Source organism: Bos indicus, chromosome 10, assembly GCF_029378745.1.
Source record: "Bos indicus isolate NIAB-ARS_2022 breed Sahiwal x Tharparkar chromosome 10, NIAB-ARS_B.indTharparkar_mat_pri_1.0, whole genome shotgun sequence".
Classification (NCBI taxonomy): domain Eukaryota; kingdom Metazoa; phylum Chordata; class Mammalia; order Artiodactyla; family Bovidae; genus Bos; species Bos indicus.
In genome coordinates, this window is record NC_091769.1 from 15,110,866 (window position 1) to 15,135,599 (window position 24,734).

The following is a 24,734-nucleotide window of genomic DNA, read 5'->3' on the forward strand; positions in this document are numbered from 1 at the left end:
TCAGGGGCCCATCTTTGAGTGTGACATCAATGTGCAATAAGGAGAGTTTCGCTGCAGATTCCGGGTTAGAGGTCTGCATGGGTGGTGCCATTTTTAGGCCTTCTGATTCTGAGACTTGATAGAATGCTAAAATCATATGGCCAGACACACATGAGGAAAAAGCCGCCTCTATGGCTTGACTTGAGGGCATCCTGTGGTCTCCCTTACCCCAGAGATCTCTGGTGCCAGCTTATTCTCCTCCACTCTTGACATCTCCACCACAGGAGAAGGCTCCTGGTAAAATATACATGGATCATCTGGGGCAGCAACATATCCTGATAGTAAGAGTGAGGCAGCCTTAGTTAGATTTGGATCCCAGCTCCATTACTGCTTGATGTCTCTGAGCCTGGGTCTCCCCATCTATAAGTGGTGACAAAAAGCTCTTACATATACCAACATGTGACAGGCACACATCTAAGTGTGTTTATTGTATTAACCCATTTGATCTATGGAACAACCTCATTTAGGTACATGCTGTTATCATGTCCATCTTACAGATGAGGAAACTGAAGCCAGGTGGTTAATTAACTTCGAGGCTAATAGAATTAGCACTAAGTTGAACCCAGACAGTATGGTTGCAGAGTCTATGTTTTTAAGGAACATATTTGGGAGCCTCACTGTAAGATGGAACAATAATGACTCTGGTTTATTAGGAGCTTACTTAGTGCCAGGCACTGTACTAAAGAGTATATTACAGAAATTTCTCATTAGTTCCTCCCACAGCCTGGATGAGGTAGGGACTATTGTTACATGCTAACCCCCAACCTGGCAGGACAGCCTACTATATACAAGGCCCTCTGATAAGGGCTTGGCCTTCGGGGTAGCTACGTCATAGAACTAAGTTGTGTCCATAAATAACCGTAGAATCAGAGCTTGACAGAGCTAGCAGAGAGCTGAGTTAAACTGGTGACAAGAACTGATTTGCTTTGATTTTTTTTCCCATAGGGTTTGGGGATGCAACGAGATAGTGATAACAATAGCCAACACTTAATGAGTTACTTGCTGTGTGTGTGTGTGTGTCGGTGTGTGTGTTTTTCTACGTGTCTCTGTGTGTTTATTTCATTCAACCCTCACAACAACGAGAAACAAGCACTATTATTCTCCCATTTCACAATAAGAAAATGGAGTGAAGAAGTCAATAAGTAACTTGTCTAGCAAGCGGTGGACCTTGGATGTTAAACTGCACGCTCTCTTGTCACCTGGGTTATAGAAAATGGTTAAGAAACCTAGGAAGTGGGGGCTGGGTTAGGCAAATTGGAACGTGTTGTAGACCATTAAGTGCTAGACAGACATGAGTTATCATTAGAAAGAGATAAGGGTCCCAGGAAAGGTATAAAGTGGTACAGAGCTCAGGGCAAACAAAGATGATCTCTAGGATGAGACAGCACTTGCTTTGGAAATGGACCTGTGTTCTTGGCAGGAGTGAGGAATGTCCAAGGTGTGTGGGGGGTGGCCAGGTGGGGAACAGTTTCCGCTAGCATTCCCCCATTAGCAACGAATGGATGATCAGATTAACTCATTGGCATCTAGGCTCAGGCAAAGTGATCAGGACCATAGAAAGCCTTGGGGACCTCTAGCTGAGATCCTAGTTGCAGAGAACAGGCTGGATGAGAGCCACTCAGAGTGGGGATAAAGAGGGAACAGAAGGCTGGTAGCAGGGTCAGGGGGTGGCATCCAAATCCTGACATTCTGCCACACTCTAGTTATGAGGCCATGAGCAAGTTACGCAATACCGCGATCTTAGTTTCTTCACCTGAAGAATGAGGATGGTAACAGTGGCCTGGCCCTCAGAGGCTTGCACAACTTGAACATGCTAATCTGCTCACGGCATTTATTTTGATACCTAGCACACAGTAAACACGCAGCATGAGCTCACCATTGTTATTTCTGTTATTATACTCCCAGGGTACCTGACTGGGAGGTACCACTATTCAGGGAGGAATGAGGTTAGAAGAAAGACTTGTGTCTATTTCAGTCTGCAGTGTAGTGTAAAGTCTCTTAGTCCTGTCTTACTCTTTGCGACCCCACAGACTATAGCCTGCCAAGCTCACTCTGCCAGTGGAATTTTCTAGGCAGAATACTAGAGTGGGTTGCCATTGCCTTTTCCAGGGAATCTTCCTTACCCGGGGGTTGAACCTGGGTCTCTCACATTGCAGGCAGATTCTTTATCGTCTGAGCCACCAGGGAAGCCCCTATTTCAGTCTGCTCTCCTGGTAAACTTACACCAGCAGGGGTGAACTGGGTTGGGAAATGACACAGATCAGCTGCCCTCTCTCCTCCACATTAGGTCTTTGACAATTATTGTATCTGCTTTTCGGGGAAGGCTGGGAGAGAGAGGACGAGGAGACAGAGGCCAGTGGGTCAACATTTTCCTCTGAAAATGGGCTGATAGAGACTGGTCATCAGTGGTTTCTTGCTTGTCATTGATTTCTGACATCTTTCTTTGGTGGTTCTGTTGGACTTTCCAACCTCTTGTCAATTACTCTTCCTAGTCCCTTGCATATGGGCTCTCCATGTGTCCAGACACAGACACATGCCTGTAGGAAAAATGCAGATGGGCTGGAAATTCCTTTCTTTTTCTTTTTTTTGGCCGTGCCACACAGCATGCAGGATCTTAGCTCCCTGCCCAGGAATGGAACCTGTGCCCCCTGCTGTCATGGGAGTGCAGAGTCTAAACCACTAGACTTCCAGGGAAGTCCCAGAAGTCCTTTCTTGAACAAGTTAATGGCACAATAGAAGTATGACCAGGGTGGGAGCTAGGGAGAAGAGAAACATGTGTACTGACGGGCGCTACTTCACAGGATGAGGATGGGTGAAGGAGCTTGCTTATCAGCATCACACTAGCCCTACAAAGAAAGTATTACCTCCATTGTACAGTGAATAAACTTGCCCAAGGCCATGGCCTATGTACAGAGAAGGGAGTCCAACCCAGATCTATTCAATACCCAAAGTTATCCTCTTCCATTAGAGTATGTGGGAGACTTATAGGACTAAAACAAGTATCTTTACTGGTGCTTGAAAAATGACATTTTGAATGTGCTTTAAACAAAATCTGAGAAACACCACTGACTTGGAGCTGTAGGCTGGGCCAACCTGGCTTGGAAAAATGAATGTTCCTATGGAAAGTACAGCTAATTCTGCTCACAGGTCACCTCCAATCCCCAGAAAGCAAAGCGCTGGAGGTTGGTCCTGTCTTTTGTCCAGGTAGAAGGCTGCAATTTGCTGTCATCAGCAAATCAATCTCCATCTGGATACAACTATTTTCAGTTATATTTTATTACCGATCATTTGCTCAGTGGTTTTCTGTCAAAGTGGAAGGGAATAGGTCAGAAAAACAAGGAGCTATTTCTGGGCACTGGCCTTTGGAAAAGCAGCCTTGTTGTGTTTATACATCTTCTCTCCAATTTGCACAGCCTGACCACAGAAACACCATCCTCCAAGCCCAGGTAAATATAGGCAACCAAATAGTCTACAGTCAGTTAATGGCTATTGGGCAACCCAGGGAGCCCAGAACTTGATACTAGGCAATGGTGATAAACAAAGAAGGCTCCTGACCTTGGGCTGCTGGAGCAGAAGGATATTCCCATCTGGGGGTGGAGGCCCCGAAGTGCAAGTTCTGAGCCCTTCTCATGACTCTTGGTTTAGTCGCCCCTCCTAACACTCATCCAGTGATACCACCGAAGTGAGGTGTTAGCACCAGGAAGAACCCTACTTCATCTCAAAAAGGCAAGAGGAGGAAGAAGAAAGTTTCTGATTCAGCAATGAATAAACAGTTGGATGAATCATGTCTCCTTCAGAAAATGAAACCAAAGGGAAGAAGGGCCTTGCCTCTAAATCACCTTCAAAAAGTTGAGTTTAAAAAGAATGATGCAGGGAAAAGGGCTACACAGAGAGGGAAGAAGAGAGGGAAACACGGAGAGAGGGCGTGAATAGGAGGAGCCTGGTATTTCTGTACAGAGCCTGGGAATGAAATCAGTTGGAAGGGAGCCCCCAGGTCCCACACCCCACATTTGGCCCAGAGGCCAAAAAGCCTGGGTCAGCCTGGCAAGAACTGGAATTTTTTTCCAATCTTGAAGCCCTGGAATGAGAACAACCAGCTTCCTCTTCTTTTCCACCAGCTACTTCAGAGACTTTACTAGTAGAACCCTATCTTCAGCTCTGATTTCCAATGTTGTTTTTGTCTAATACGGGGAAAAAAAGCATAGAGATCTGAAAATAGGTAAAGCTGTGCTGTAGAGTGGAAGAGAAAATTTGAGCAGTGGCCCAAATCCCCAAAGATGAGGCCTTCAAACCAGGATTGGAATAGTGGGGTTCACATGCAATAATTTACGTGAACTGAGCCCAGCCTGGTCCCTTGGGATGAAATAAATGTATTTTCTCTTCCTCTATGTTAGATATTGTCCTTTGTGTTTTAGGGTTGGTGGTGTAGACACGATCCTTTGTGTGTGCATGGAGGGAGTGACCTCCATATTGAACTTGGACTTTTTGTGACTGCCCCACCAGCTTCATCACCTCCACTCCTACCATCCTAGTCCCAAACCTTTCCTCTTAAGTGGCCTTCCTGCCTTGCCTCTTGCCTACTAGAAACTGATCTTTTAAAGAATATCAACCATATCTTGTTACATTTGTTTAAAACTAATCAAATGCCCCCATCAGATTTGAGAAGAATTTAAACTTACCATGGGTAATTGGGCTAGATCTGCACCCAGCTTTCATCTCCTATCGCTCTCTTATGGCCTACTCTGCTGAAGCCACTCTTAACCTTTGCTTCTGAACTCCCCAAGACTGCTCCCTCTCCTGGCTTTTGTACTAGCTTTCCCTCTGCCTAAAATACCCCCTGTTCTCCTTACCTGTCATGGAGGTCTTATCTGACCACACACACTAAATTAGCACCACCCCACCATCACTCTATTTCACTTGCTTCACAGCAAAATCATAGTGATATAAACTCAACCAGTCTTGTCTATTACTTGTTTACTTTGTTGTCTGTTTTCTCCACAACAACACAGTCCCTGAAGAGCACTGTGTTCATCTGGTCTATCACTGAATCCCTAGAGCCAAGCAGAGCCTGGCACACAGCAGACCTCTAAAATTCGTTGGATGAATGATCTTTTCAAATCCTAACAATCTTGTGAGATATGGGAGAAAACTGAAGGCTTCATCAGGCTCAGGATTAGAGTCCTGGTCTGTGCGAACACAGGCCTTGCCCTCCGTCCTAGGGTGAGCCCTTTTTTTGTTCCCTTCTCACACACTTCATCCTCCTCTCCAGGGAGGACAGGCCGGACTTCCAGTCCCTTCTCAAAGCCTCGTGCCCACGCCCAAAGTCCTCCCTCATTTCTAGGGCTCAGAGACACCACCCTGGTCTCAAAGTGGACCCTGCCAGGTCCGCGTACCCGCCTCCCCGGGCCCCAATCGAGTGAAGGGTCCCAAAAGGTCTATGGCCAAAAGGGAAGGGCCCCCGAGTCGCACCCCCTCACCCCCCAGTAGTAACGGTTCAGTGGTCTCAGTCTGTACCACTCCCTGGCTAGGGACCCGTAGGGCCTATTGGGGACGAGTTGGAAGCTCCGAGCAGCAAGGGCAATGAGGACTTTAGGGCCGAACTGGGTACGGGCCGCCTTCGCGTAGCAGAACCTTTCTTCACTGGGCCTTGTTTGCCAGCCGGTAGGCTTTGGAAGAGACACCCGACTTAACCGTCCCCTGGTCGCACCCTCCCCCTCTCGGCCCAGTCTGCAGAGGCCCGCCTTCCTCCCTGTCCCGAGCCCAGGGGCTGCTGGCGCCGCAGCGTTCCCTCTCGCTCCGATGGCCTTCGCAGGCGTGGACCTCTGAAACCTTCGACTGCGTCTGGCGTTTCTGAGCTCCAGTGGGCTAGGGCCTGCGGGTTTCCTGGGGAGGGCGGAGAGCGGAGGCGGAGGACTAGGCAGTTTCAGGCCTTAGGCCTGACGGGCCGGGTCGGGTGAAACGCGGCGGTCCTTCGCGATCCGGGGCGCGCGCGGCTCTCTTGGGATTTCACCGGCGACCCGTAGCTCGGGCACGCGCCTGTCGCAGCCCGCAGGAAGGAGGGGTCCGGCCTGAGGCCCGGGGCAGCGGCCGCCATGGAGATCCCCTCGGCCCAGGGCCGGCGCCTGGGGCCTTGGGGGCGGCCCTGACCGCCTTCCTCCCTGCCCGGGCTGGATCGCAGACCTGCCCCGTGCGGCATTCGGCCACCTCTGCGTCTCAGCCCTCCCCGGGCCGCGCTGCTGCCTGGGCGCGGCGGCGGCGGCGGCGGCGCCCTGTTGAATGGGCTGTGAGGGCCCAGTTTTCAAGCGCTGGCGAGCGCGGCCTCCGGGGGCGCAAGGCAGCAGCAGCAGTGGCGACCAAACGGGTGTTGGAGTTGGCGGCGGCCATGGAGGGCCTGGCTGGCTATGTTTACAAGGCGGCCAGCGAGGGCAAGGTTCTGACTCTGGCCGCCTTGCTTCTCAACCGGTCTGAAAGCGACATCCGCTATTTGCTTGGCTATGTCAGCCAGCAGGGAGGGCAACGGTCCACGCCCCTCATCATCGCAGCTCGCAATGGGCACGCTAAGGTGGTGCGCTTGCTGTTAGAACATTACCGGGTGCAGACTCAGCAAACTGGCACCGTCCGCTTCGACGGGTAGGTACATCCCAGCTCCTGCCTCCTCTCTAACGCATGCGAACCTACCACCTCATGGATCTTCCCGTCCCACTCTTTAACTTCATGGAGGTATCACTTCTCCCATTTTTGCATCTCCTGCCCTGCCGCATTAATAACCACTTCATCTTCTAGGGCGGATACTCCATTCCATGTTTTGCTGCCCATCCTTATCGCCGCTACCCCTTATTCCCTCTATAGGTAAATAGCCACACCCTCTGTCTTAATATCTAATAGGTATTCTCCAGTATTCTTGCTTGGGAAATCCCATGGACAGAGGAGCCTGGCGGGCTCCAGTGAATGGGGTCGCAAATAGTTGGACACGACTGAGCACGCAGGCAAAAACCAGTGCTCTGCTAGATGGTGTATGAACAAGCAGTATGGAGGACCTAGCGGCGTTTCAGGTTTTCCCTCTGTCAGGCCTGGGGTTGTAACCGAGATCAGAAATTAACAAGGTCAGCAACTGACATTGGAAACCTCTGATTGATGAATTATTTGACCGTCCAATTTTTAGCTCTTCGAGTGTCTGATAAAGCCCTTAGTTGGTTATGGGACCTTAATGTCAAAATAAGCCCCTAGAACCAGCAGCAGCTTCAGCCTCTTGGGGGATTGTCACGCAGCCAGACATCCCCAGCCATGATTCTGACTTACACATTGCTGGGAAGAGAGATGTTGGCTGCGAAAATAGCATAGGACCTGGTGTAGAACATGATGCCATTTTAAAATTACTGTTATCCCATCATCTTCTGGGGAAGCTTGATAATTTACTGTTATTCCACGTGGGGAGTGCAAAAATGCATATTGTCATAGTTAAAATTTGCCATTTAGGTTGAATTGTACATATTTTGAGGTGTCATATTGTTGAATGCAGAATTGTCAGGTTTGACATCTTTTCTGTGTGGATGGTTATAACCTGTTTCACAGATTACAATTTCATGGAGATTTTACTTCATTGATTGCATTTGTTTTTGTTGACTTGTGTCAGTAGGTAAGCTCTTCTAGCGTTTTCTTCTTTTGAGGTAGATGTGATCCAAGCGTAAAGATACGTATCTTTAGTTTTGATAATTGAATACGGCTTGGATAAAACCTGATTGAAAAAAACAATTCTTTGAGTTGACTAGGGCATTGTTGAATTTTGATTGATTTTTTTTTTAAGTTGAAATAAGAAGAGCTTTTTCTTCTGTTTCAGATGAGAGGAAAATATTCCAGAGTATTACATTTTACTGAAATGATATCCTGTGAGTGGTGGTTAATCTCTAGTACCACCTCTCTGGACGTTGGCAACCTGATTCTTGTTTGTTTTTCTTTACTGGCTTCTGTGTCCTTTTTGTAACTCTCTGCATTCCCACAGCCTTTCTTATACACAGAGGAGGAGCGAAGTAGAATGACCTCTGAACTTCGAGCACCATTCCAGTTGTATAAGCACAAGCATCCACTGAGCTATGAATCTCTGCAGTAACAGCTGCTGGATCCACTGCTGCTAAGGAGATTGCTGAGGCCTATTTTGATGAGGAGAGAATAGTGGCAAGAAAAAGTAGTTTTTTTCTGAAGCATTTGAAAAAGCTTTGCTTATCTTTCTTAAGTCACAGAGGTATTTTGAGGTGGCAATTAACAGAACCTGAAATGATAAGGAATGTAGCATTGAGCCTTCATAGTGGCTTATCTTGCCCCGTATTTTGCACTGACCAGTGAAATTAAGTTTAGTAAGCAAGCGTATTTTGAACACCTACTGTGTACCAGGCTCTATATAGTAGGGATTGGGTATGCAGAGATGAGTAACATACGATTCCCAGGAAGACAGTGAGGTGGCTCTGGGTGGGAGGGATTAAGATGCAGTGGGGAGGGGAAAGATTGGTGAAAATGAGTAATAGATGCCATGCCATTTAGGGTTACAGGAATCTTTTGGACTACTGAGGGAATGCAGGAAGAGGAAGTGCTCAGCTTTGCCTGGGAGAAGCAGGGAAGTTTTCACAGCTGAGGTGATGTTTGAGCTCAGTCTTAAAGGATAGAAAGTAGAAGGTGAAGAAGAGGAGCAGCAACATGGTGTGCTTGCAGTCACACGTGTTTCAGTGCTGCTGCAGGGAGCGGTTCAGGCCTGGGAAATTAAGAAAGATTGTGGGAGACTGGAGTGAGGTGGAGGCCAGGTTTTGGTGATTGTCATGTAAAATATCAAGAGACTGGTGAGACTGGAATTGCAAACATCCCTATCATTGGACATTTTGTCTGAGCCTTCTTCAGTCTGTCTTTTTTTGTTTATGTGTTATTACAATTATGGATTCATTAGCTGCTCTGTCAAAGTAGTTTAGTTTTTTTAAAACTTGCCAAATGACTGTGATGGGCCTGGCACTGTGCCCCACACATACTGTGGAAGATACAGAAAAAAATACAAAGTTTCTGCTTTTGAGGAGCTTACAAATTAATTAACAAAAGAGAAGAACTGAAATTAGTGGCCACCTTTCTGCCCACTCACACCATTCTGGGATTATTTTGCAGTTTGTTCTAGTCATTTAGGCATTTCAGAAGTAGAGGAAGAAAGTGTTATTTGCAAATGTCATGATTTCACTTTACGCTCATTCCAGACATTGTGAAAATGTTAGTCTGAATGAGGTGTTAATATGAAGCTCACTCACCCCTCAGGGACTGGTTTTTAAGAGGTACTTAGCCAACCCTTCAATTGAGACCCATGGCCAGATAGGGACAGACAGGTTCTCTGTGGGCTGAAATAGCTTCAGTTCAGTTCAGTTCAATCGCTCAGTTGTGTCTGACTTTTTGTGACCCCATGAATCGCAGCACACCAGGCCTCCCTGTCCATAACCAACTCCCAGAGTTCACTCAGACTCACGTCCATCGAGTCAGTGATGCCATCCAGCCATCTCATCCTCTGTTGTCCCCTTCTCCTCCTGCCCCCAATCCCTCCCAGCATCAGAGTCTTTTCCAGTGAGTCAACTCTTCGCATGAGGAGTTAGCATCATTCCTTCCAAAGAAATCCCAGGGCTGATCTTCAGAATGGACTGGTTGGATCTCCTTGCAGTCCAAGGGACTCTCAAGAGTCTTCTCCAACACCACAGTTCAAAAGCATCAATTCTTCTGCGCTCAGCCTTCTTCACAGTTCAACTCTCACATCCATACATGACCACAGGAAAAACCATAGCCTTGACCAGACGGACCTTTGTTGGCAAAGTAATGTTTCTGGTTTTGAATATGCTGTCTAGGTTGGTCATAACTTTTCTTCCAAGGAGTAAGTGTCTTTTAATTTCATGGCTGCAGTCACCATCTGCAGTGATTTTGGAGCCCCCAAAAATAAAGTCTGACACCGTTTCCACTGTTTCCCCATCTATTTCCCATGAAGTGATGGGACCAGATGCCATGATCTTCATTTTCTGAAAGTTGAGCTTTAAGCCAACTTTTTCACTCTCCTCTTTCACTTTCATCAAGAGGCTTTTTAGTTCCTCTTCACTTTCTGCCATAAGAATGGTGTCATCTGCATATCTGAGGTTATTGACATTTCTCCCGGCAATCTTGATTCCAGCTTGTTAGTGTTTCCTAATTTTTAGTAATTTATGTATCATCTTCACAATTTTTTGCCAGACTGTTCATCACCTATCCCATTGTTTGCCTAATATTAAAAAAAAAACTCACTTCTTAGCTTCATCTTAAGCAACAGCATCTGTGATAATGGGTTTGATACAATATTTATCTGATAATTGATAATTATCAGATAAATTATCAGATAATTATCAACAGATAATTGATAATAATTATCTGTGATAATGGGTTTGATACAATCCTTTGTGTGTGTGTGAGAGAGACATACACAGATATTACAATAACTTCTTTTAAAAAGTCTATATTCTGTCCAAAAACATCTATAAAACCTTGGAAGACTAAGTGAATTCATAATAGAGCCTCAAGTGGGAAGGAGCCACCCACCTAGGTAACATTTGAGATTATTTTACTTATGGCTTACTCTGTTAAGATTAAAGTTGACATAGATGAGGGGATAAGAAGAAAAGTTACATGAATAGGAATGAAAAGAAGAACTTTTAGTTGTAGAATGGGAAGCTGTTAAGAGTGTTACAGAAATGGACCAGAACAAAGGAGAGGCGTCACATGATCTTGGAATATTGTGCTGGTTTGCGTTCTGAGGGCCTGACTGCGCAGTGCCAGAGTTTATGGGAAACTCTTGTCCTAGAAGAAGTCTGCTGACATGGATAGGAAGGAGAACAGGACCTCTGGGAATTTTGTTGAGTGCTCTTTTAAAGTCAGTGCTAGTACAAATCCTTAAATGTTCAGGTAGAGGAAAGGCCTGTAGGGGCACAGTGTCACTTAACTTCATTTAGAAAGTCATTTCCAGTGTATATTTCAAGGAAGTACATATTATCTAATAAATGATTTTAGGACTTTGGTTAAAATAAAGTGTTGATCATTTACACTGAATGAATTTTTATTTTCATTTCAAATGCTTGAACCAGACAATAGATGATTTTAGGTTTGTGATCAGAAATGTTATTTTTATACATTTTATTTTAAAAGGTGAATGCCAGATTAAAGTTTCTTGATTTTTCAGATGAAATACATATGTGTGTGTGTGCTTAGTCACTCAGTCGTGTCTGACTATTGTGACCCCATAGACCATAGCCTGCCAGGCTCCTCTGTCCATGGGATTCTCCAGACAAGAATACTGGAGTGGGTTGCCATTTCCTTCTCCAGGGGATCATCCCCACCCAGGAATTGAACCTGGGCCTCCTGCATTGCAGGCAGATTCTTTACCGACTGAGCTATGAGGGACCCCCCTAAAATTTGCAATTTTAGACCAGAAAGATCAGTGTTTTATAGTGCTTCTCCCATACTCATTAAGTAAATATTGCATTTATTTGATTATATTTTTTTTTACTTTCTAGAAATATTTATAGAAAGTAAATATTTTTGGTATTTTGAGGCAGTATGCAGCTATAACTTTAGCTGTATTTTATGGACAAAAAGTGTCATATAAGTGTTAGGATTATTAGCCCGTTTAATCTGTTTAATGCTGATTAAGATGTAGAAATTTAAAAATTACTAAGGGTAATGTTCCTGAAGGACATTCTGCAGTGAATATTTTTGTCATTAAGTATTTCAAAATTTTTATTGCCTCAATAAAAATAGATAATTGAAACTTTTTCTAGGCTTCTGTCATATTACCATAGGGAAAATGGAAATTATTAGATTACATTGGAAAAAGTATTAAATGATTATAAAAACCAAGTGACGTTGTTGTTTAGTTGCTAAGTCATGTCCAACTCTTTTGCAACTCCATGGGCTGTAGCCCACCAGGCTCCTCTGTTCATGGGATTTCCCAAGCAAGAATACCGGAGTGGGTTGCCATTTCCTTCTCCAGGGGATCTTCCTGACCCAAGGATGGAAACTGCGTATCCTGCATTGCAGGCAGATTCTTTACCACTGAACCACCTGGGAAGCCCAAGTGAAGTATATTCTTGTAATCTAACTTTTAATCTTATGTCATTGTGTGTGTGTGTGTGTGTTAGTTGCTTAGTCGTTTCCGACGCTTCGCAATCCTATAGACTGTAGCCCACCAGGCCCCTCCATTCATGGGATTCTCCAGGCAAGAACACTGGAGTGGGTTGGCATTTCCTTCTCCGAAAGGAACTATAGAAAGAGAGTGAAGTCGCTCAGTTGTGTCCGACTGTTGGCGACCTCATGGGTGGTAGCCTACCAGGCTCCTCCATCCGTGGAATTTTCCAGGCAAGAGTACTGGAGTGGTTTGCCATTTCCTTCTCCCTTATGTCATTAGTAGTGGGGAATTTGAGGCCAGAAAAAAAATTTTAATCACTTTTTGTCTTTTTTTTTTTTTTCATTTTAAAATGGAGGTCCTATTTATCTTATATGGTTATTGCAAAAGTTAAAGATAATATATGTGAAGGCTTATTTTAGTACAACAGTTCTTGAGTTTTATTTAGTTTAGGTTCATATTCCTGGCATGTAACAATTTTTTATATTTAAGGAGTGCAAGGAAACTTTTGTAACTATGTAAATATAACTATTTTAACTATGTATCAATTTTTTGGGTAGATTACATTAATAAGGAGATTGGGGAAAAAAAGCCTTTTAAATGGAAACATGTTTGAACAATGTTGTGTACTATGTTTCCTTACATTTGATGCATTATATAGTTTCCAAAGATTTTTGTATTTTTAATCTCATATAAGCCTTTTAGTTATATGTCTTTAAAATGGGCTTAATAATGGTTATCTACCTTATAGGATTATTGGGAGAAGGTTATTATGAGAATTAAATGTGCTCTATTGCTTACTACAGTGCTTGACACATTGAAATTACTAACTCTCTGTGTTTAAATTTTTTCTTTAAATTGACTTGTGCCTCTTTTGTTTTTAAATTATATCTATTTTTAGTTAAGGTATAATATCAAGTAAGGTGCATAAATCTTAAGTGTATAAATGTTATAAAATTTTAATTTGCTTACATCCATGTAATCACTTTCTAGATCAAGAGGCAGAACATTTATGTCACTTTAAAAGTTTCCCTTGTGCCCTTTCTCAGTCACTTCCTCTCCCTTCCCCTCCCAGAAGCAATGATTATTCTGACTTCTGTCTCTGTAGATGAGTTCTGCCTATACTTGAACTTCCTATAAATGGAATCATACAGTGTACTCTGTTTTTTTTCTGTCTGGCTTCTTTTTGTTTAACACGGTATCTATGAGAGTCATCCACTGAGTTGCATGTATAAGTATTTTTAAAATGTCTTATAATGTTACATGATATGAATGTATGGCAGTTTATTTATCCTGTTGACAGATATTTGGTTGTTTTTAGTATTTGACTATTATAAATTACTTTAGTATGAACATGTTTGTATATGTCTTCTGGTGGAATTTGCGTTCATTTCTCTTAAGTATATACCAAGGGGTGGGACTGTTGGCTCGTAGGGTTGATGTATGTTTAATACTTTATCAAGCAGTCAACCACCAAAGTGGTTGAACCAGATTATATTCCCACTAAAGATTTCCATCAACAGGAGGGGTTTCAGTTACTTCACATCCTGGTCAATACTTAGTATTGTCATGTCAGTATTATTAATTTCATCAGTTCTGGTGAGTGTGTATTGGTAATTCCTGGTTTTAATTTGCATTTCCTTGCTGAGTAATTATCTTTTCATATGTTTATTGGTTGTTTGAATATATACTTTTGAAGTATACTTGTTCAGTCTTTTCACATTTTTTTAACAAATGGAGTTGTTTGCTTTTTTAGTGATTTGTCAGATAATCGATTGTAGGTATCTCCAGTGAGTGGATTGCTGGTCACTTTCTTGAAAAAATTTTTTTAATTTTTTGAAGTCTAATCAGGTTTTTTCTTTTACGGTTTTTTTTTTTTTTGCATTATGTTTAAGAAATCATCAACCCCAAGGTCATAAAGATAGTCTTTTTTTTTTTTTAAGAAGCTTTTATTGTTTTGTTTTGCATATTATAGGTCTTTGCCACTTTGAAATTTTTGTGAGTAGGGTTAAGGTTAATTATTTTCCAAACAGATGTCTAGTGGCTGCTTCTTCACTATTTATTAAAAAGACCATACTTTGTACCTGAATTTCAGTGGACCTTTTGTCATTAATCTGTATTCCTGTATATGTGAATCTATTCCTAGGGTGGGGTTTTTGGTTGTTTTCTTTTGATTAGTATTTATCTATCCTTGTGCCAGTGACACACCATCTTACTGTATTTTGTCCTCCAACTTTATTTTTCTTTCAAGATTATCTTGGTTGTTCTGGGTCCTTCCTTTGTATTTCTCTATACATTTTAGAGTTGGCTTTCAGTTTCCACACACACGTGGATGCATGCACACACACGTGCCTACTGGGATTGTGATTTGGATTGCATTGAATCTGTAGATTATTTTGGTGGAGAATTGACATCTTAACATTCTTGAATCTCCAAAACAATAAACATGAACAAAAACCGTTTCTTTAGGTCTTTGATTTATCTCAGGAATGTTTTATAGTTTTCAGTATAGAGTAGAGGTCTTGTACATTTTTTATCAGATATACTATTAGACATTGGTATTTTCTGGCGCTTTTGTAAATTGTATTTTTTTTGACTGAAAGAAAACTTAAAAAAAAAAAAAAACTTTTGAATTTTGTGATTATAATCATGACAGTAAAGATGTAATAAGTGAATTTTAATTAAACTAAATTGTCTGCAAAAGCTACAGTTGGCAACCACCGAAACATTTCAACTGATGTGCGTCTTATTTTCTTGATTCATTCTTTTTAAGATTTGTTTGTTTATTTTTATTCTTTAGCTCTGATGGGTCTTCGTGGCTGTACGTGGGCTTTCTCTAGTTGTGGTGGGCGGGCCTCTCATTGCGGTGGCTTCTCTTGTTGGGGATTGTGGGCTCTAGGTAGGCTTCCCGGGCTTTGGTCGCTGTGGTCCGGGGGCTCAGTAGTCGCGACTCTTGGGCTCTAGAGCATAGATAGGCTCAGTAGTTGTGGTGCACGGGCTTTGTTGCTCTGCAGCTTGTGGAGTCTTCCTGGATCCCTTGTGGGATCTAACCAGTGTCCCCTGCATTACAAGGTGGGTTCTTGACCACTAGATGACCAGGGAACCCCCTCTTGATTCATTCTTTAGTTTACCAAATTAATTAACAATTAAATGACATTTAAAAAATGAAATTTAAAAAGAAACTTCAGAAGTATTCAAATTTATTTTGAGGACTGTTTTCCATACAGTAAAATGTACAGATCTTTCTTATGCAATTTGATGAATTTTTTCCCCTAAATATCCACCCATGTAGCCACTACCCAGTTCAAAATACAGGACATTGCTAGTAGCTTTAAGCCCCTTCCGAATCAATCCTACACTCTCCCCCATAGATAACCGTATAGGTAGCTGTTACTGAGAATGCTTTTACTTATAGAAATTTTGCTTCATTATTTAAACTGAAGAAGTAATTGCTTGGATTATTGGATGCTTGGATGTTTAAAAGTGTGGCTTTTATTTTCAGCAGAAGTGATAGACAGTATTGATTGTTAGTTGAACTATGATATTTTTTATACCAAGTGGATTGTACTTTTTTTACTTCATAGAATATATAATTTGACCCGTGTTGTATCATTCATGTTGTAATTAGCAGTAATTATTTCATTCTCATTGCTTTAGTAGAGTATGTACATAGTTACTAGTTTAGATAATCCTAGGTAAAATTATCTGCTCAAATACTTTTCTTCTTAACGCAGTGTCTAACAGCATTAACACACAGATTGTGGTGGCTTTCCTACTGAAGTACCAAGAGAAACTGTGGTACCTGAGGGTGCTGGGAGGGAGGAACGTTCTGTGCTTGTCTAAGAGCCAGGGAATCAGCTTGGTGGTAAAGAAATTACAAAACTCTGTACATTTTCCCTGTTTTCTGAAATTTATGTACTTCTGCTAGTAGAAAGTCGGTGACTCTTTTTATTTTTTCTTTAAGTCTTTATACTGTGGAAATACTAATAATCGCTCACATTTATTGAGCTCATACTAGATACAAGTACTATGCCGAGTGCTTTACTTAAATTACCTGATTTTATTTTCACCAAAACTAATGTTTACCTAATGCTCTGTAGACTGAGGTTTGGGGTCAGTGTAAATGATTACATCCTGTAAGTTTGTATTAGGGCAGGTGACCCCATTTTCTAACTGTTTGTCTTTTCATGAATAGGTATGTCATTGATGGTGCCACTGCTCTTTGGTGTGCAGCAGGAGCGGGACACTTTGAAGTTGTTAAGCTTCTAGTCAGTCATGGAGCCAACGTGAACCACACCACAGTAACTAACTCAACCCCGCTGCGGGCAGCATGCTTTGATGGCAGATTGGACATTGTGAAATACTTGGTCGAAAATAATGCCAACATCAGCATTGCCAACAAGTATGACAACACTTGCCTAATGATTGCGGCCTACAAGGGACACACCGACGTGGTCAGGTATCTTTTAGAACAGCGTGCTGATCCGAATGCTAAAGCACATTGTGGAGCCACAGCATTGCATTTTGCAGCTGAAGCTGGACACATAGACATCGTGAAGGAGCTGATAAAATGGCGTGCTGCTATAGTAGTGAACGGCCACGGGATGACGCCATTAAAAGTGGCTGCTGAAAGCTGTAAAGCTGATGTTGTCGAACTGTTGCTCTCTCATGCTGATTGTGACCGGAGAAGTCGGATTGAAGCTTTGGAGCTCTTGGGCGCCTCCTTTGCAAATGATCGTGAGAACTACGACATCATGAAGACATATCACTATTTATATTTAGCTATGTTGGAGAGGTTTCAAGATGGTGATAACATTCTTGAGAAAGAGGTTCTCCCACCAATCCATGCTTATGGGAATAGAACTGAATGTAGAAATCCTCAGGAACTGGAATCCATTCGGCAAGACAGAGATGCTCTTCATATGGAAGGCCTCATTGTTCGGGAACGGATTTTAGGTGCCGACAACATTGATGTTTCCCATCCCATCATTTACAGGGGGGCTGTTTATGCAGATAACATGGAATTCGAACAGTGTATCAAGTTGTGGCTTCATGCCCTGCACCTCAGACAGAAAGGTAACAGAAATACCCATAAGGATCTTCTTCGATTTGCCCAAGTTTTTTCACAGATGATACATTTAAATGAAACTGTGAAGGCCCCAGACATAGAATGTGTTTTGAGATGCAGTGTTTTGGAAATAGAACAGAGTATGAACAGAGTAAAAAATATTCCAGATGCTGATGTCCACAGTGCTATGGACAATTATGAATGTAACCTCTATACCTTCCTGTATTTAGTGTGCATCTCCACCAAAACACAGTGCAGTGAAGAAGATCAGTGCAAAATTAACAAGCAGATCTACAACCTGATTCACCTGGATCCCAGAACTCGTGAAGGCTTCACCCTGCTGCATCTAGCCGTCAACTCAAATACCCCAGTTGATGATTTCCACACCAATGACGTATGCAGCTTTCCGAACGCGCTTGTCACAAAGCTCCTGCTGGACTGTGGTGCTGAGGTGAATGCAGTGGACAATGAAGGGAACAGCGCCCTTCACATTATCGTTCAGTACAACAGGCCCATCAGTGATTTTTTGACCTTGCACTCTATCATCATTAGTCTAGTTGAAGCTGGCGCTCACACTGACATGACAAATAAACAGAATAAAACTCCGCTAGACAAAAGTACAACTGGGGTATCAGAAATACTACTTAAAACTCAAATGAAGATGAGTCTCAAGTGCCTGGCTGCCCGGGCAGTTCGGGCTAATGACATTAACTACCAAGACCAGATCCCCAGAACTCTTGAAGAGTTTGTTGGATTTCATTAAGTGACTGGATATGTAAAATCGTTTAATGTGGTGCTAAAAAGTAAAGGACTTTAATCACAGCCAATAGAATTATGTGTTCATAAATTGTACTTTTCTTCCCACTACCCTCCCTCCCTACTTATCCTTCCTTGGTTTTGTATTTGGTCTTCTTGCCTCATATGGTTATTGATTTCAAATACACTTTAAACAAAGCCACATCGTTTAGGTTTGACTATAATCTTAAGGTGTTTGGATATTGGTCACTTAGCTATTTTTTTTTTCTTTTTTTTAAGGAATATAAAATATTTTGTTTATGTAACAAGGGACATTTATGATTTAAAATTGATAAATGTTTTACCAAAATTGCCTAGAAAAGCATTTCTGTTAAGCCTGTGTCAGCGTGTTACCCTTTGCAGCAGTTTTGAGGATTTCATGAAGGAAAACAACTAAAAGAAGCATTAAAAGTAATGGAATATCCACATGTTCTGCACATGCCAAACTGTGATAGGTGGTTTCCACTCTTCCATTATTTATGTGAAATGATACAACATATTATGACATCGGGAGGATTTTTAAAAAGTATAGCTGCAGATTAATCTGAAAAATGTGCTAACTTAATAATAGTTAAAAATGCATAAAGTTAAATCCATTGAAATTGTTGAATTATGCTCGGTGATACATACAAAATAGTAATCTTAAGCAACTTTTCAGAGAATATTGATGGACTATTTGCCTTTGGGCTTGGCTTCTAAAATGCATAGACATTTTGATGTGGTTAATCTAAATTCCAGCAGTCAACATTTGACTCAGCTCACAGACATGTAAAAATTATGATTGCTGTGTTTTCTCCTATGAAGCAAGTTGTCACATTACAGTTATACATTCTGTTTTTGTCCCCTTCTTCCTCTCTTCTTGTGTGGTATCTTTTCAAATTGAAAACTACTTTTCCAGAGGGCATTATTTGTGCCTCCCTAAGGTTTTTATGACAGGTGAAAAGGAACTGGGATATTTTTTTCACTTTCTTCATTTAGTCTGTGATAAGAAGTAGAAAAATCACTAGAGTGGTATAGATTCAGTGTTTTTGATGATGAAAATAATTCTCATTGCCATTTTGAAAGTTATTTCTGTCTGAGGGCAGCAAATTTTGGAGCCAGAAAATGTCACTTATTCCGACAGGCTGTACAGAGGTCTTTATGGTTTTGGTTTTGTTTTAATGGCAACATTTTGACTGTCAGACTAAAAGAATATCCTGTGATTATCTTTAAGCATCACAGAAATTCAAGGGTACATACCTATTTCTTTCAATGTTAAAAATGATAAGTAAAATTAGCTATATCTGTATTTTTTTCTCTAGTGCCAAATGAATGCCTTAGCTACTCATAGTGCATGGTACTGTAAGTGAAGACCTGCAGCTTTTTTTCTTTAATGAAAAGCATTATAATGGTGTAGCAACATCAGATATAAACGTAAAAAACAACAAGATTTCAGTTAACATTTTATGTATAGATATTGCTTTGTGAAGTCTAAGAAAAAGGTTGCAGCTGGATCAGTATAAAAGAGAGTGACCAAGCCAAAATCAGCACCTAGGGCCTTAAATAAAATAGAGATACCCCATGAAATGAGATACTCTGAAGGATGGGAGGGAATGGATGGGGGACTTTAAAAACCTATTCCCCCAAGAATGCAGGATCCTTTTACTGTTGCTGTAGTTATACTTTGCGTGTCTTCTTGCTTCAATTAGGAATGTTTTGATGGTGAATTCTGCCATAGTAATCTACTTCTGTTTTCCTAACCTGGGATTTTTACAAGAAAGGTTTTTAGGATGGTCTAAAGGGAGGTATTTGATCCCTAATTTGAAAATTACTGGCCTTGATCTTCCTGGTGTGAATCAAGGAACTAGTGTACCTTGCTCTTGGCAACTCTCGTGGCCTGAAAGAGAAAATGCTCATCCTCCAGGTGGGTGAATCACATCTTTTTCGCAGCTCCAATCAGACACTGTATTTTTCAGACTTCAAGGCCTGCTTATTTGACAGTCTGAGGAACAGCTGTGACACTTGGTATTTACTTGGTTCCGTTATTAATGCATATGATTTTTAAACATCAGAACTTAAAATATCAGATAATGTTGCATGTTTTATAAAACATTTCATCCCTTTGGCTACCCAGGATGAGAACTATTTTAGGTATTACGTACTTATTAAATGAGAATAATGATTATCTGTACATATTCAGGCAACGAAATTTAATGGTACTCAGTGTTTTTGAGAAGGGAGGACCAAATGCTGGAAAGAGTAAAACTGCTGATTGAAATGCTGACAAAGTTGAATTTGAAGCCAGTGGGATAGATTATGAATTTTGCTAATGGTAACTGAGATTTTTTTTTTAACTATACTATAGCAGTACATTGTTCACTATATTGCTAAGGATCTAATTCTGTCTTGTAAAACAAATCCAAATATGTATTGTGAAACACCTGTATAAAACCATTCTTGAAACAAGTGATCTACATGCCTGTTTTTTTTTTTTTTAATTTGTTTTTGATAGAATTATTTTAAAATGTGTTTAGCGAAACCCTTCCCACACTTAAGTTTCTTTTTTTTTAAAGGGAAATAAATATGTAAGGTGATAGTTCTGTATCTCAGCTTCTCTGAGAACTCTGGGCTATTGCTTTTTTTTAGCCACTTTTGTCCTTTTGTGTTTATTATTGGTAGAATTGTGTTTTAGACTATAAATCTTCCTTGATAACATTACAAATTCAATCAAAACTTCTTGCTTAATAATTGTCGTATAAATTTGAATTAGAGACCCAGGTGGATGAATGCCTGGGCAAACCATGTGAAACCTGGGTGGGTTTTGCACTTAAGAGTTGGTAAAATTGATCTCTTGAGTTTAGGTAACTGTATAGTTCAAGGAATGGGCAAGAAATCCATCCTTAGACTGATAAAAGGGAAATTTTTGACCTAAGAACTCTGAAACAACATTGTTTTCAGTCTACCCTGGATTGCTTTCTCGTAGGCCACAATCCAACTATCTTAAGGTTTTTTGCTGTGTAAACTTCAACCAGCCAACAAGCCAATGAAAAAGCAAGCTTTGGTCTTGTTTGTTTCTGGGAAGGGTTTTATTTCATTACTCTGATAGTTGATTAGTAACTTGGTAATTATGAGAAACTTAGGTCTGCTAGCACTGTTTGAAGTAAAATGTGATTTGGGGCCAGCAGCTGCAGAAGTATCAACTCTGCATCTGGCAAGTGTTTTTGAAAATTAGATCCCAAGGGAACAATACCCTGTCACTAGTCACCACCTCAGCTGAGGCAGCTACTTTAGGAATAAGGTTGCTTTGGATTATTCGAGCAGAAACAGTTCTTTCTTGGGGCAAGGGGCAGGGTGAGGAGTGAGTTACTGCACCTTGGATTGCTTTGCTGGCTTTAGAAGCAGCCAGTGATTGAACTAGAGAGGAGATGGATAAAAGTATAAAGGACTTGCTTTTATGGTAGATTTTCTGTAAAAACCTTGAGTATTCCTTTCAGGCTAGCCAAATGTGTCAATGTACAGATGACTGTTCCGTTTTCCTCACTGACTATACTGTAACATTAAAATGGGTTAAAACAAAACTGCCTTTTGCTCTATGAAAAGTTATTAGTCCATAAGATTTTAAGCTGTGTGTTTACTCCTGCTCTGAAAATGCACAGCCCTGCTCTGGATACCCTCTCTGGAAGGTAGAGAGCTCCTAGTGTGTATGGCACATTGCCGGGCTTTCTCGTACATTCCTGGCAGATTTGCCCAAATCTTCAGATGGGCTGGGTAGTACAGTATCTTCTCCAAATGTGGGATCTGAAATAAATACTACATGGATAGTGGCGATAGATATATTAATTTTTAAAACTGTAAAGTAAATGTCTCTAGTCCTAGGTTTGTGGTGTGTTCATTTGTGTTACTGTGTAGGGAAGGAACACTGACTTAATGGTTATGGGGAGTGTATCTTGATGTGTGTGCAGGGGTGAGAATCGCTAAATTAACAGCTTTTCATTTAGGGGTAAGTCACGTGTTGAGTGGCCTAATCAAAAAAATGAAGGAGTGAAGATACAAGCTTTGCCAAGTGATGAAATGAACAAGGTTTTGTATCTGTTTTTTATCAGGTGTTGTAAAATTTGTGCATGGCCTTTTTTGTTGTTGCTTAGTTAATTGGTAGAGAAGAAAAGATGAGGGAGAAAATATTAGCTTTGCTAACCAGTCTTTTCAGACGTACATAGCTGAAGAGTAAAATCTGACTGGCTTAACACGGTGAAAGAGCCTATCTTTTATAACACTCACCTCATCCTGCAGTCCTCCACATAGAAGAATCCCATTGTTGTATTCTAGTAATTCACTGTGATTTATAACAAACCAGTGATGTCATCCTATTGTGCACTTTTGTCCAACCATTTACGTGACTTTAATAAACATAGTAAACTTGCTGACTGCACCAGAGGTCTGTTAGTGATTTATATATTGCATGACATTTTCTATTTGAGTTTGACATGTAGAATCATTTTTAATTTCGTAGTAATCGATAGTCCTAATAGCCCAGCTAATTTGAAACTAACAATATTGCTGTGTAAAAGGAAAAAATGGTGTTTGTGTTCAGTAAATGTTTGAAAAAAACTGCCTTGAAGTGTGTGTCTTTATTGTTCAGTGTTGAGATGATATTTTGTCAAATTCATTTTTTAAAAGTTGTGAAAGTTATACGTGTACGTGGGGGAAAGTTCAGATAAGAAAAATTCAAATAGTAAAAAAAAATTTCATCTCTCTCTGCCTCCCATTTGGACTCTACAGAGGATACTCATTACTTTTTTGAGTAGCTTCTCAGAATTCTTCTGTGTGTATATATATATTTTTTTCTTCTGCTTTTAAAAATGCAAATGGACTTTTAACTTTGCTACACTATTCTGCATCTTGTCATTTTCACTGAGTATATCTTAGACATGTTTTCATTTTGGTATGTATAGATTTTTTTTTTAAATAACAAATTTACAGCATTTAATTCTATGGATGAACTTAAACTTTATTTAACCAGGCCTTCCCGTTGGATTTTTAGGTTTTCAGCTCATCGATATTCTAAATACTATTTCAGTCAGGGAACATCCTTGTGTACTGTGTTTTTCATAGAACAAACTCATTTCTAGCCCTGGAACTTCTGGTTTAGTAACTGAGTGTTAAAAATCCTGACAGAGGCGAACCAGTTGCCTTCCATCTCCTGACATCCTTATTGACATCAGATGTTATCTCATCATTCAGCTTTTGCTAAGATGATGGGAAACATTATTTCATGGTTTTGATTTGAGTTCCTTTATTATGACTGAGGTTGACATATATTTACTGACCTTTTAAATTTGTTTGCTTTTGGGCACTGTGGTCTTTTTCTTGCTATGTGTTAGAAATTCCTTGGTAATGTAAGGAAATTTTCTCTCATATGTCACAGTTTGTAGTTTAAGTACAGTAGTTTTTATATCTACTGAATTTTGTATCTTGCTTGTAAAGTTGTCTCCACTTCAAGTTCATGCACCTTTTTTTCCCGTGTTCTCTTCTAGTGCTTTTATGGCTTTTCCCTCCCACGTCTCTCTTCGGTCCTCTTTTTTTCCCCCCTCTTCCTCTTCTTCCTCTCTTCTTGTTCTTCGGTTTAAATCTTTTTATCTACCTGGAATTTATTTTGATTAAGTATCCAGCTAGCCAAGAACTCTTTTATTTTCCACTGATTTGAATCATAAGTTCAAATCCCGTAAAGTAATTGGATCTGTTTCTGGCTTCTCTGTTCTACTCTGTTGACCTGGCAGTGTGGTGGGACCCTGAGGAGTATTGACTGGGCTCTGTGACCTCGGGCAAGTTGCTTTTCGATGTTGGCCTCAGCTTCTCTACATTGGGACAATAATATCTAAGTTGTAGTGAGCAAATGGGAGAATTAATATTCTTAACGTAGTGCCTAAAACCAAGGTGCCTGGTCAATGTTAAGGACTAATCTTCGTGAGGCTAATGTTTCTTCATTTGTCTTTTTTTTTCTCTAACCAGAAAAGATTGTTTAAATTAATTTGGCTGTGTCAGCTCTCAGTTGCACCATGAGCGATCTTTGTTGTGGCATGCGGGATTTTTCGCTGTGGCACAAGGATTCTCTAGTTGTGTGTGTGCTCCAGAGCGTGTGGGCTTCAGAAGTCAGGGCACTCAAATGCTAGTTTTCACACACCAGCCTAGTTGCTCTGTGGCATATGGGATCCTAGATCACCCACCAGAGATTGAACCCATGTCCCTTGCATTGCAAGATGGGAAGTCCCCAAGCCAGAAATTTTTTTAGAAGTTTATTTTTAGAAGGTCTTGAAAATATATTATTATTAGTTTTTTTGTTTATAATGTAGATAGGAGCCTTTCTTCCATTTATATACTTCCAAATGTTAATGTTTCGATATAGGCATTTTAATGGATTTTGCTTCATTTGGATGTCCTGGGTATACTAATCATAATTTACAAGTAATGATAATTTTGCCTTCTCATTTCCAGTATTCATACCTCATATTTCTTTGTTTTACCTAATACAGTCGTTGGGATTACCAGAAGAATATTAAAGGGTGACATGAGAGCACATTTTCTGCAACTGTTTGCTTTCACAATTTGATTTAGGGAGTCCCTTTATAGCGGTCTGAAAAATCATTTAGGGCAACTCTCTCACTTTACAGTTGAAGACAGGCTCACAAAGAAGTGAGT

The 24,734-nt window shown here is 41.0% G+C and overlaps 1 protein-coding gene across 1 annotated transcript; it reads left to right on the top strand.

The window, feature by feature from the left end:
- The first annotated feature begins 5,742 nt into the window (after positions 1-5,742).
- On the top strand, positions 5,743-22,467 carry FEM1B (fem-1 homolog B). Its single transcript, XM_019968185.2, has 2 exons — positions 5,743-6,669; positions 16,392-22,467. The coding sequence occupies exons 1-2, from the start codon at positions 6,422-6,424 to the stop codon at positions 18,025-18,027; spliced, it is 1,884 nt and encodes a 627-aa protein (XP_019823744.1). The 5' UTR covers positions 5,743-6,421; the 3' UTR covers positions 18,028-22,467.
- The last annotated feature ends 2,267 nt before the right edge of the window (positions 22,468-24,734 follow it).

Bases quoted from the DNA above. Each gene is read 5' to 3' on its own strand.
- FEM1B (XM_019968185.2), top strand. From the start codon at position 6,422: ATGGAGGGCCTGGCTGGCTATGTTTACAAGGCGGCCAGCGAGGGCAAG. The intron at 6,670-16,391 runs GTAGGTACATCC...TTTCATGAATAG, and splicing joins GGCACCGTCCGCTTCGACGG to GTATGTCATTGATGGTGCCA.